At 41.6% G+C, this 14,346-nt stretch overlaps 1 protein-coding gene across 1 annotated transcript in view; it reads right to left on the minus strand.

Annotated features, from left to right (window-relative positions):
* DLC1 (DLC1 Rho GTPase activating protein) overlaps positions 1-14,346 on the minus strand; it is a 709,032-nt gene that overhangs the window by 561,743 nt on the left and 132,943 nt on the right. The window contains 1 exon segment of the mRNA XM_075347073.1: positions 2,335-2,469. Within this exon segment, the coding sequence (XP_075203188.1) occupies positions 2,335-2,469 (135 nt within the window).

The following is a 14,346-nucleotide window of genomic DNA, read 5'->3' on the forward strand; positions in this document are numbered from 1 at the left end:
GTTTATACCAAAAAGTATAAGCGACAAAAGTATCACCTCTGGAGTCTGCTCTGCTTGAGTTCAAACCTCTGCAACCAGTTGCTTTTTAGCCAACATACAGTTATGAATGTTTGGGTTCTTGTGACAGGCATAGTTATGAGAGATATATTTTAAGTTTCATAGCGAAGAGACGACCATAAGGCATTCACTTACATTACTGTTAGGCCAGCTGAAAACCTCCAACTTATCAGTCAAATGGATGATACTATCCATGCCATGTTTCATCTCTACACAAAGGTAAAATTGTGATAGGACACATGATCACAATATCTCCCACCTCGGACTTCCATGGGTGAAGTTATCCTGAAAGTTAGGGATCCCATAATTTTCTAGAGACCGATTAATTCCTTGAACAGTCCCATCTGAGGTCACCAAGAGGAGTATGTGGGATTGACTGTTTAGTTAATACAGGAGTCTGAGTGGACACCTTTGTTCAATGCTGGAAGATACACTGCTGTGTAGGATTGTTCCACATTTCATTAGAGTTCTTTCTTACATAGATCTGTGCCCTATCTGAAACATCAGGTTTAGTACTTTTTTTTTTGTTTGCCTTTTTTTTAATTAACTGTATATACTGTATTTTATTCCCCTTGGTGATATATTTTGTATATTCTTATAAATACTGCGTATTTTTCAGAATAGATATATAAAATGTTATAACTTTGTTCCTCCTGCTCTATAAACAGCATTGTTGAAGCCTCGTGAGGACAAATATTACCAGTAATGGGGGTCCAATTGGGTGGGTTGTATAAATGGATGGTAGGCAGCTAGTTCCTAGGGTTATTGGGGGGCTTGGACCATACTAAAGTATATATATTCCATGTGTTGGAATCATGTGTGCATATACTATACGTTCACTGTGAAAGTGCTCAATAATCAATCTAGTAGAGAATGCCCCTATCGCCTCGTTTTTCAATTGTCTGTCAATAATGATTGGAGACAGCAGAGTGCTGTTCATGACATCTAGGTGGCAGTAGTGGGATATCTGTGTGATCTCCCGGTCTGTCTCCTTGGCAAGGAGGACAACTACCCGGTGTACAGTCCGGCCCCAGTCTATGGACAGGAGCTCTTTTTTTCTTCCATCCAATCCCCAAATGAGGTAGAATGCTTCTTGAAATTAAGCTGAGTTCACATGTTCTGTAAGCATTAGAACGGATCCTGTAGTGATCCGTTGGCAAAAAAGTTCTGCAAACACAACCTTTTTTTGTCCATTGTTAAATAACTGGTGTCTGTCGGATCCGTTTTTTTAGCCTGGCAGTCTATAGAGGACAGATCCGTTAACGGAATGCTATTTAGCCACTCATTTTACTACCATTATTAACGGATCAGTTTTTTCCCTACAGGATCCGTTACAAATGGAATATAAATAGCAATCCGTTAATGGATCTGTCCTCCATAGACTCCCATGTTAAAAAAACTGATCCTGCAGAAATTATTTTGCCAACGAATCTCTGCAGGATCCGTTATAATGGATGATTACAGGACATGTGAACTCAGCCTTAAGGCCCTGTTACACGAAACAATGTATCTAACGATATATCACGGATTCTGTGACGCACATTCGGCATCGTTAGTGACGTCGTTGCATGTGACACCAACGAACGGCTGTTAACGATGGAAAATACTCACCAAATCGTCCATCGTTCACACGTCGTTTATTTTAAAAAAATTGTTGTTTGTTGAGGACGCAGGTTGTTCATCGTTCCCGAGGCAGCTCACATCGCTACGTGTGACACCTCGGGAACGACGAACTGCAGCTTAACTGCGGCCGCCGGCAATGAGGAAGGAAGGATATGGGCGGGATGTTACGGCCGCTCACCTCCGCCCCTCCGCTTCTATTGGGCGGCCGCTTAGTGATGGTTCACCAGCAACAGCGATGTTGCTAAGCAAGTAAGTCCGTGTGACGGCTCCTAACGATTTTGTGCACAACAGGCAGCGATTTGCCCGTGACGCACAAACAACGGGGGCGGGTACGCTTGCTAGCGATATCGCTGTGTGTAAAGCCCCCTTTACAAATAAATTACAGACTGACATGGAACAAAGAATTAGTTAAAAACATAAACGGGTCCATTATATTGTAATTACAAAATAACTTTTGATAAGGACTACAGAAAATTTTGTACTTTTTGCTCTTGGTTCGAAATCAACTGTAGATCTGTAATACAATAAAAAAATTGGAGAACTGATGATGACAGCTTGATGTGTCACCATCGCTACAACATAAGGATAAGCATTCCCAAAAAGACCAACATTGCGCTTAGTGCAAAAGTATGCAAAATAAATATCTTTACTTACTGAAGTCTTTGGCTTTGCTCCATAAAGCACCGGAGCTGAGGATGCATAGTCGACAGTCTGCACCTGAGGGATATTGTCATGAGGAAGACACAGTGGAGATATATCTCGTGCATTGTCAGAACCAGACCTTGTAACCTGAACAAAAGATAAGATCAATTAAAATGGAGATTTAAAGTTTATTTTACATTTTTAGTTTTTTATTGTTTACATTTGTTTCATTTTGATAGATGCTTCTTTGATGTTACCTTTGACCCTAAAGATCCAGCATGCAATGATTGTATTATACTAGCCACTGATTGTTATATCATCTTTCTACATGATTGGTCTTTATGAATTACTGTTATCTATTTCCTATTACTACAAGTGATGAGCAAATATACTCGGCACTATCTGTTACTCGCATGAATATTAAGGTATTCTGGATATTTGTTACTCATCAAATATTTTAGTATTCACCTTGTGAGTTTGAAATCCCCTTCCCACAAGTTTGGCACTGATTTTCAGACACTAAACATACAGGGATTGCCTGCCAATCACAGTAATGCTGTATCTTTCTTTGTTACTGGCTTTACTGTGATTGACAGGTGCAGTGAAAAAATAAATAAAGCAGACAGCTAGGGACTGGTATTCTCATGTTGGGAAGATCCATGGTTATTGGGCCCTCCCCAGCATAAAAATAGTAGACAGCAGCCACCCTGCAATTGGCACATTTTTTAGATGTGCTAATTATGGCATTTTACCTGGCTCATCTCAATTACCTTGGTGCGGTGGCAATCGAGGTAATATATTTGGTTTATGTCAGCTGTGATTTGTCAAAAATCATAGCTGCCATCACGCCCAGGATTAGTAATGGAGAGGTCTTTATCAAACCCCCCATTACTAACCCTAAAAGTAAAAAGAAAAAATACACAAAATCCTTTATTTTAAATAATAAAAAAAACACATTCGCTTTCAAGAATTTAATAACCCCCAAAACACCCCCGCAGATTTGACGTAATCCCCATGACATTCCACAACGACATTTTTAAAGCCCGGCCAGAAAACTGGAAGGTCTGCCAGACAATTATTCAAGTAACTTGCATTATATTCATTATTTGTGATGAATACATGAATAGTATGAAATATTCGAGATGAAGAATCCGAACACGAATATTTCACTATTCGCCCATCAGTAAATTTTACCTAAAATGTATTATTTGAAATGCCTGACTCTGGCGGAAACCCAATAGTTCCTATCATAGTCAATGGGAAACAAAGAGGGGTTTTGGTATTTGTCATGTGTTTTCAGTACTACTTTCATTTTATAATGTTCTATGAAATGATGGACACCAACAGTGTATGATGGACCCTATTGATTCTTATAGTGTCCATTGGATTTTCTCAAAAGTGATTGACAACTTACCAGACAAAATAAAGCAACACATAACATACTTGATGCAATCAGAAGTGCCAAGTCTTTAAAGGCAATCTGTCAGTAGCATCAGCCTCGTATGCCGTCTATAAGGGCATGTAGGTCATAGAAGTTGACTAAAATGATACCTTGCTATCTGCGATCCGATGTTTCCTGAGAAACCCATGATTTTCCCATATGTAAATGAGCTGTTTATATCTATGATACAGACAGATCTCCTGTAGAATCTGATATATATAAAGCTTATTATCAATGAAAGTGGGTGTTACCAGTGTGAGACATGTACTCAGTCATTACATGTCTCACACTGGTAACAGCTCCTTTCATGTAAAATAGTCTCTGGAGGCAGATTCTCAGGAAGATCAGTGTCTGGTCCATAGATCTTAACAGCTCATTTCCATTAAGAAAAACATCAGATCACAGATATCAATGTTTAATTTTGTTCTATTTCCTATGACTTACATGTCGATGTGGCTTATGAAGGCTCAATCTACTTACCGGTGTCATTTAACAGCACACTCTTATATGTATACTTTCACTGAATGACATATGCTTTATTCTTTTCCCCAAAATGGGTTGTCCATAAAGAACATATATCAACTACCCACAGGAGAACTGATAAATGAATAACTACAGGTGGAATGACTACTGGGACCTCCAATAAGAACAGGGGTTTCGAAGTCCCTTGTGTAAATGAAAGCTTTCTGAGAACTGTGCGATCACTGTATAATAACTCACCATTACCTGTCTGTAGGAATCACAGCAGGGGATACAAACATACTGTAAGTCTGGTAGCATAATTTATTAGGATCCGCGATATTTATATCATAAAAAGTCAAATTTGGAGAACATAAAATAATATATGTACAAATGGGCAAATGCATAAATCGATGTGGGGGGGACTGATATGAAATTTACAGATGATCTGTAACCGTAAATACCTATTAAAGGGAATCTGTCAGCAGGGTTTTGCTTTTTAACCAGAGTAGCATAATATAGGTCACTAGACCCTGATGATGCATCCTTGTGTTATAGTTTAAAGTCAAACAGTATTTTATCAGCAGGAGCTTAACATTGCCGGAGTAGATCTCTCGCACACCCTAGACCAGCTAATCAGTGTAACCCCACCCCCAACACTGATTGGCAGATTGTTGACAGTGCACAGTGTGCACAGAAAGCTGCCAGTCAGGAGTGTGGGTGGGGTTAACATGGAGCAGAAGACTTAGCTCTGCTACATCTACATCAGACAAAACACATGTTCTATGAAGACTACACCAAGTGGCATTGTAAGTGATACATGCTTGGAATCAGGCTCTCTCACCCTATATTATGCAAGATATACCAAAATCGTGCTCATATATTCCATTTAAACCTGGTAATTTGGGATGGTGCAGAGATGAATACAGGAGTTTTAGGACGAAAAAAAGTGTTTTTTTTATAGGTTTTTTGTAACTTCAAATTCCAAATCCCATTTTTTTTTTACACAGCTAATGATTATAAATTCTTTCTTCCTGCAGCTGCCACTAGAGGGAGCTAACTGAACAGGAATTTATACAACTCCTCCTGAACTGCAAGAAATCTTCAGTAAAAGGAATTTCATCAGTTGACACTGAAACTAATTATCGAATAAAAGTGTCTCTGTAAATACCTTCTGTAAATGTTAGGCTATGAGACCAAGTGGGTAAAATACTGAAGCGATTGATTGAATTATTTGCACAACAGAATATATCAGCATTACATAAATAAATAATACGTATTTTGTGAAGACTGTAAAATTATCACGGCAAAGTGCAATATAAACAGTTTGCAGATGACTTCATAGACGGTACTTAATGCATGTGATTGGACAGGTTTTTCGTAATTCTGTGAGATCATGATTTGCTTTTCAGTAAACAGCGATTAATATTTCCTGTAATCTTTTATTAACCTGCAAAGTGTTTACAAGCTGCAGACATCTGTAAGAGATTATGGATGTGCACTGATGTCATTCCGGAGACATTTATGGCTGTGTGAAAGTTTTACATATAGAGGAAAAACAAGGATGGGATTGTTCATCTGCAGGAAATGTTCTTGGATCTTTCAAAAACATGAACATTAAATAAAATGAGTGACCCCTTTATAAAGTCTGTTTAGAAATCTTTAATGTTATTCAAAGGGGTTGTCCCACGAGCAAAAAATATTTTAATCAATATATCTTGGAATAATACGGTAAAAAAAAAGTTTCTATGCTAAGATAATCTTATATACAGTATGTTCCCCTGGTACATATTGTATAATGGCCCTGCCTGACCGTACAGGGACATAGGGGCACTTTGCACACTACGACATCACAAGCCGATGCTGCGATGCCGAGCGCGATAGTCCCCACCCCCGTCGCAGCTGCGATATCATGGTGATAGCTGGCGTAGCGAACATTATCGCTATGGCAGCTTCACATGCACTCACCTGCCCTGCGACGTCGCTCTGGCCGGCGACCCGCCTCCTTATTAAGGGGGCGGGTCGTGCGGCATCATAGCGACGTCACACGGCAGGCGGCCAATAGAAGCGGAGGGGCGGAGATGAGCGGGACGTAAACATCCCGCCCACCTCTTTCCTTCCGCATAGTCAGCGTGAGCCGCAGGACGCAGGTAGGAGATGTTCCTCGCTCCTGCGGCTTCACACACAGCGATGTGTGCTGCCGCAGGAACGAGGAACAACATCGTAACATCGGTCATTCCCAATTTATGGAAATGACCGACGCTACACAATGATACGATTACGACGCTTTTGCGCTCATTAATCGTATAATAAAGGATTTACACACTATGATATCGCCTGCGACGCCAGATGTGCGTCACTTTCAATTTGACCCCACCGACATCACACCTGCGATGTCATAGTGTGCAAAGTGCCCCATAGTCTAATCATACCACTTCTCCTGGGTGGGGGAGGAAGTAAAAGAGCGTTTACAGACATTAAAACATGAAACTACAGTTGTGTCTTTCTGTGAGGCGAAACAAGTTTAAAAGCAAGCAAGAAAATGTTTTACATCACAGAAAGAATCAGCTGTGATCCCATGTTGTAATATCTATATTCACTCTTTTGCTTCTCCCCCTGCAAATGAGAGGTGGTATGATCAGACAATGCCCCTGTGTGCGGTCAGACACGGCCATTACACAGTACATATCAGGGACACATATAAAAGATTATCTCAACATAGGAACATGTTTTTAACACATCCAATTGGGGAAATTATTTTTATTCCAAGATCTATTGATTAAAATGTACTCTTTTCATCAGGCAACCCCTTATATCCTATATGTATAAGTACTGCATTGGAGAATGAGATCATTAATATCTTCATATCATTTAACCCAAACCTGTCAACGGTACCAAATTCAGCAAGACAGTCCCAAATTTGATCCCAGTCTGAATTATGTCTGAAGGACCTGCAAGAACGTCAGAATATGTGACAATCTCAGTCAGGTGACTGTCGACAGAGACCAGCTCAACAGAGAAATATAACACACAGGCAAAAGGCTTTCTTGTGTGGAGACATCATACTGTGTGCGGGGGGCATAACTGGCTGTGGGACATGATACTGTGTGTGAGTACTGTGGAGACATCATACTATGTAGTGTGCCATGGGGGAATGTACAGTGGGAGGCATCATACTATGTGGTGGACTTCCTGTCATGGATGTGTCACGGGTGACAGACAGTCCTGTGGTGTAGGGAAATAGTAGGTCACAGCGTTTGGTTGTGCAAAATGCCCCCTGACTTTCTATTATTCCTGCTGTCAGTATTCAGTGTACTAGGTATCTCGTCTGCTGAGTTTTCATCCTTTTCCCTTTATGACCCAGGAGAGCTGCTTTTCCCTTCAGCTGCTAATCATCTGTATTTCCCATAGGGTTTAAATGCTCCCACCTTCCCTGGACTTGTGTTGGTGATAACCAGTTCATTCACAAGCTCTGGATGCAAGCAGGCGGTTTGCACTCATCAGTAGGATCATTGCTGCTTTTTACTGAACTTCTTACTGAGTCATCTAGAAACAAGTTGTTTGCTGTTTTCCCTTGTTTGATATTCCTGTGTGTCCATTAGTGCCTAGTGGGGTTGACGAAGAGATCATCCCATCCACTCCCTATCTAGGCCCCAGATCAGAGTCAGCCTAGGATCAGGTATCCGGCTCTACGCATAGGTGCGGAACCTATCTAGGGTGATGAGAGACGCCAGGGCCCAGCGGTAGGTGTGGTCAGGGGTCACCATCTCCCGCCCTTCCCTAGACATAAAGTTTCCCTTCCTTTTCACCGTTCGCTTGGTAATTCCCCATAATGAGTGTGACGCTTCCGTAGGTATAATACTGTTTGTGTGGACCTGTGTAGGATTGTACAGTGGTTGGCAGTGGTTGTCAATTTTTTATTTATTTATTTTTAATGTATGCTATGGACCTGCAGACCAGGTCAATGATTGGAAGCATGAGACACGTTGTCACTCAGCGTGGGGGTGCATCTGACTGCAACCAATCACAGATGCTGGTGAGCGGGGGAAGCAGTGCATATGCAATGAAGGTAATGAGTGGCCCCGGAAGTGAATGAAAGGCTATGGGAGAAGTTACAGCCACGCCGGTGACTCGGTAAGTATAGCGTACTCGCTTTATTATTTGTTTCTTTATTTTTTCCTTATTTTTCTTCGGGTGCCTTTGAATCAGTAGGGGTCGGACTTTACAGTCCGGTCAGTGCATTACTATTTTTCACCCAATGAATAAAAAAAGTACATTATCAAAAATGCATGGTAAACACATTCGGTTTTGGATGTGTTTTTGTGACCACAGGCTGCATTTTGTGGTGAAAACAAAACTGCAGCATGCGGACATTGCCTAAGACAACCAACAACCACAACATGTTGATTTGACTTGTAAGCAATCACTTGCTACTAGTTTCTACTTGTATGTCCATGGTTTGATATGTCCTGCATGTGTAATGATAACATTACCATGAAATAAAAGGGCTTTTGTCAGCTGAGACAACCACTTTCAGAATGTGGACCCAAAGGTGTTCAGCAGAATGACTCAGATCACATTCCTGGGGTAAATAGCTAATTTTGCTGGGTAAAGCTGCAATCAGTCAGGAATTTCCACTACCTGATGAGTATTCTTGCTCTCGTCTAATCTAGTCTGGATCTAGGAGACGCTCATATAAAATAGCTCTCTGTTCTAAATCATGGAAAGGAGTCCCAGGCATGGGACCACCCAATGTGATGTCCAAGTGCCCTAGTAATGAATTGGACAGGGGCTGTCATTATGGGACAACCCCTGTGAATTACTTCTTTACAAATCGGGGTTGGTCTATTCTTCTCCATCTTCTCCTTCTGGTTTGAAAACTAATGGCTCCTTCTGGTTACAGTTTACTATGGAACATTTACAATGTAAAAGTTAATAACTAGGGATGATCGAATACCTCAAATATTCGGCTTTGCGAATATTCAACGAATAACTCGCTGCTATGCGAATATTTCGATGCGCAATGTAAGTCTATGGGAAGCCCGAATAGTTCTGAATAGTTGTTATTCGGGTTTCCCATAGACTTACATTGCGCATCGAATATTCGCGAATAGTGGCGACCTATTCGGAAAATATTTGCAAAGCCGAATATTTTCAGTATTCGATCATCCCTATTGATAACCTTTGTGGACAATACAAAGCATATAATTATGCTGTTTTTTATTTATTATTTTTTTTTAAACTGAAACTATGAAAAACTCTTGGATAGGATGATATACAAGATTATTTTTTTTAAACCTCTTATATTTAAATTTCCCCTTATTGTCTTTTTCACACATTTATAAATTTGATCATTGCTACATTTTAGCAGAAATCCTGCACCTTTCACACTGTAACATGAATCTTATTTCTTATTAGATGTAAATACTCACTTTCTTAAATGAACTGAAAACATATAATAAGTGATAGGGCGGAAGAGACCTTAATGTCTGGAGCGTCAAGTAAATAGTTGGATTATAGTGACCTCTAGAGGTTCCTTGTGTTGTTACTCGGAGACACAAATAAAGCTTAATCCATTACTGTATACATGTTTCTTACACCTTTTGTGTTGCTTTAATCTGGCAAAATACTAGTTACATAATTTACCCAGAATAAACTTAAGTTCTGATATTTTTTACACTATGGGCACTGACTGTTTAATAGGCGTATATCCACATCTGCAACAATTTTACATGTATTGCTGCACCTGTATCAAATTATCTTTTGTAGTAGCTGAAAGCTGGATGTTGCTTTCCCCAGAATAATTATCTTTGTGTTTAGTAGTGATGTGTCGGTCGCGAACAATCTGACACAAAGATCCGGCTCCCTGCTGTGAACGACAGGAGCCGGATCACCAGTGTGAGCCACTGGAATCACTAAACGGCTCTTTTCGCAGTCAAAACCCCGCCCACTTGCGGCTAAACTCCGCCTACTCAGCAATCTAATTGGCCGCTTGTAAGCGGGCGGGGCTTAGCCACTGGTGGGCGGGGCTTTGGCGGCGTTTCTATAATTTTAAATATGTGTTCACCTGGGGTGAACACATATTTAATAAGGAGTCGAGAACAAGCTGAGAGATCCGGCTCTTTTTGGTGAACGGAGCCATAGGAACCGGATCACTAAAAAGAGCCGGACTGCCCATCACTAGTGTTTAGGTGCTGGGAATAGGACCCAGAGTGATCATCTGATCAGTGGGGCGCATCCTTAAAGGGGTGGTCTCTGATAAGAAAGTTACTCTTAAAGTGTTTACGTCCCGCTCATCTCCGCCCCTCCGCTTCTATTGGCCGCCTGACGTGTGATGTCGCTATGACGCCGCACGACCCGCCCCCTTAATAAGGAGGCGGGTTGCCGGCCAGAGCGATGTCGCAGGGCAGGTGAGTGCATGTGAAGCTGGTGTAGCGATAATGTTCGCTACGCCAGCTATCACCATGATATCGCAGCTGAGACGGGGGCGGGGACTATCGCACTCGGCATCGCAGCATCAGCTTGCGATGTCGTAGTGTGCAAAGGGCCCCTTATTTCCTTATCAAACGTATGGCCTTTTGACTACAATTCTTCCACGAAGACCACATTTAGACTAATACAGAAACATGTAGCTGGGTCCCATTTGTTGCTGCCAGTTATGAGACAATTTTACTACTGGACATTTTTGTTTTTGAGGGAAAGTTAATGACTGATTTGACCTACAAAGGAGGATCTTTATAATCTCTTTGGTATAATGGGTTACTCATACACCTAACTGTAATCTAGCACATCCCTGACTTTGTAAAGTGTGCCTAGAAGAAATCATGCTGTTTTTAAGATAAAAGGCAGTCACACGTCTTTAATGATAATATATCATATCATATGAGCTAAAAGAACCTTTGGTACTGAAAGAAGATGAAAGGGAATCTGTTACCACTGTAACCTTTTTTCACGGTTAATATGGGCATACAGATTATAGAGTGCTGAAAAAATTCATACCTGTGTGTCTCATATCAGAAGCCTTGTGGAAAAATCATCTTTAATCACTTCATGCAAATGAGCTCTTCCAGTCTATGGGGCGGATGCTGCCTGGAAAATAACTCCGCCTCCACTGATTATTTTAAATAAAAGGGGCATTACCAGTGTGAGACAAGGAAAAATGAAGTTTGTCATCTTTCAAACACATTTTTTGCAGCTCCCTGAGCTCTGCTTCTTTGCAACAACGTTGCAACACTGTCTGCCTGCAAGCTGGAGACTGAAGCTGAGAGGAACCTGCAGATGTCAGTTATACTCACACACAGCTCTGCAGAGAGAGCAGAGATCGGTCATCACACATCACACTTAGAAAAAAAATATCACTGGAGGCGGAGTTATCTTCCAGGCAGCATCCACCCCATAGCCTGGAAGAACTCATTTACATAAAGTGATAAAAGATGATTTATCCACAACAAGGCATCTGATATGAGACATAAAGGTAGGACTTTTTTCAGCGTTCTATAACCTGTATTTCCATATTAACAGTTCAAAAAGGTAAAAGTGGTGAAAGATTCCCTTTAATGGCTATGTGCTACAACCTATACACTCAGAATAATTATGCTCTGCGTGGCAGCCCCATTCGCAGTCTCCCACCGAAAGGTTGACTTAAAAGGGTAACTTAAGAGCATATAAGGCCCTTCTCTGTACCTGAACATTCAGCTTACTGTGCCCATTCCTTGGATGACCCTTTTTATGCAGTCAGTTTGTATTGCCACTAAGTAATCCCTTATCCATGGCCACAGTTGTAACTTGAAGCACCTTAGCCCTAGTGTAAAATCTGAAACATAGCTGCCCAACCAGTCATGTGCCATTTATATTATTGATTCAATCTATAAATGAAAAACTGGTGCACATAGGGCAGTAAACGATAAGAGCAGAAGGATATATGCACCAACACAGTTGCACAGACACTGCGCGTCACTAGCGGTACCGCATATGCCCGGGGTATTTCACTTGCCGGTGATTCAATCCAGAGCGGGGTGCGTGTCACAAAACAAAGTCCAGAGGTGATGATGAAAGAAGAGAGGGAACCGCACTCCTTTGCTGTGCTGGAAGTTTTTTTATTTAAACAGGTGCAAGGTAAAAAGCTGAAGGCAACCTGTATGCTAGCTCCTGTAATGGACTACGGCCGTTTCGCCTACTGATTAGGCTTCCACGGGTCCACATGTGGTAGTAGAGCACCACCCCTTTTATAGGAGTGCACACACGTTGCTTTACAACCACGTTAAAAACAATGAGGAGTAACATAACATTAAAAATACATGAATGATGCATACAAATGCAAAAAAGGAGAAAAAGGAGCAGAAGGAGCTAAACTTCTAACTTGATGGCATCCTGCTGGAGGAATATCAATCATAAAGCAGGACGTACTGCAACGAAGGGTCTTACTAAATTCTGAAAAGATTGATGAAACATTTAGCTTTACCACATTGAAGACATGCACATACAGTATAATTATACAGTCAGGGCCAGAAATATTTGGACAGTGACACAAGTTTTGTTATTTTAGCTGTTTACAAAAACATGTTCAGAAATACAATTATATATATAATATGGGCTGAAAGTGCACACTCCCAGCTGCAATATGAGAGTTTTCACATCCAAATCGGAGAAAGGGTTTAGGAATCATAGCTCTGTAATGCATAGCCTCCTCTTTTTCAAGGAACCAAAAGTAATTGGACAAGGGACTCTAAGGGCTGCAATTAACTCTGAAGGCGTCTCCCTCGTTAACCTGTAATCAATGAAGTAGTTAAAAGGTCTGGGGTTGATTACAGGTGTGTGGTTTTGCATTTGAGAGCTGTTGCTGTGACCAGACAACATGCGGTCTAAGGAACTCTCAATTGAGGTGAAGCAGAACATCCTGAGGCTGAAAAAAAAGAAAAAATCCATCAGAGAGATAGCAGACATGCTTGGAGTAGCAAAATCAACAGTCGGGTACATTCTGAGAAAAAAGGAATTGACTGGTGAGCTTGGGAACTCAAAAAGGCCTGGGCGTCCACGGATGACAACAGTGGTGGATGATCGCCGCATACTTTCTTTGGGGAAGAAGAACCCGTTTACAACATCAACTGAAGTCCAGAACACTCTCAGTGAAGTAGGTGTATCTGTCTCTAAGTCAACAGTAAAGAGAAGACTCCATGAAAGTAAATACAAAGGGTTCACATCTAGATGCAAACCATTCATCAATTCCAAAAATAAACAGGCCAGAGTTAAATTTGCTGAAAAACACCTCATGAAGCCAGCTCAGTTCTGGAAAAGTATTCTATGGACAGATGAGACAAAGATCAACCTGTACCAGAATGATGGGAAGAAAAAAGTTTGGAGAAGAAAGGGAACGGCACATGATCCAAGGCACACCACATCCTCTGTAAAACATGGTGGAGGCAACGTGATGGCATGGGCATGCATGGCTTTCAATGGCACTGGGTCACTTGTGTTTATTGATGACATAACAGCAGACAAGAGTAGCCGGATGAATTCTGAAGTGTACCGGGATATACTTTCAGCCCAGATTCAGCCAAATGCCGCAAAGTTGATCGGACGGCGCTTCATAGTACACATGGACAATGACCCCAAGCATACAGCCAAAGCTACCCAGGAGTTCATGAGTGCAAAAAAGTGGAACATTCTGCAATGGCCAAGTCAATCACCAGATCTTAACCCAGCTGCCGCCCCACCACCGTGCGGAGCTGCCGCCCCACCACCGTGCGGAGCTGCCGCCCCACCACCGTGCGGAGCTGCCGCCCCACCACCGTGCGGAGCTGCCGCCCCACCTACACCCCACCTACTGTCTCCTCCCCATAATCCTATAGAATGTAAGCCCGCAAGGGCAGGGCCCTCTTCCCTCTGTACTAGTCTGTCTACTGTAACTTGTATATGTATTTTGTATGTAACCCCCTTCTCATGTACAGCACCATGGAACTAATGGTGCTCTATAAATAAATAATAATAAATAATAATAATAATTGAGCATGCATTTCACTTGCTCAAATCCAGACTTAAGACGGAAAGACCCACAAACAAGCAAGACCTGAAGGCTGCGGCTGTAAAGGCCTGGCAAAGCATTAAGAAGGAGGAAACCCAGCGTT

Source organism: Anomaloglossus baeobatrachus, chromosome 1, assembly GCF_048569485.1.
Source record: "Anomaloglossus baeobatrachus isolate aAnoBae1 chromosome 1, aAnoBae1.hap1, whole genome shotgun sequence".
Classification (NCBI taxonomy): Eukaryota; Metazoa; Chordata; class Amphibia; order Anura; family Aromobatidae; genus Anomaloglossus; species Anomaloglossus baeobatrachus.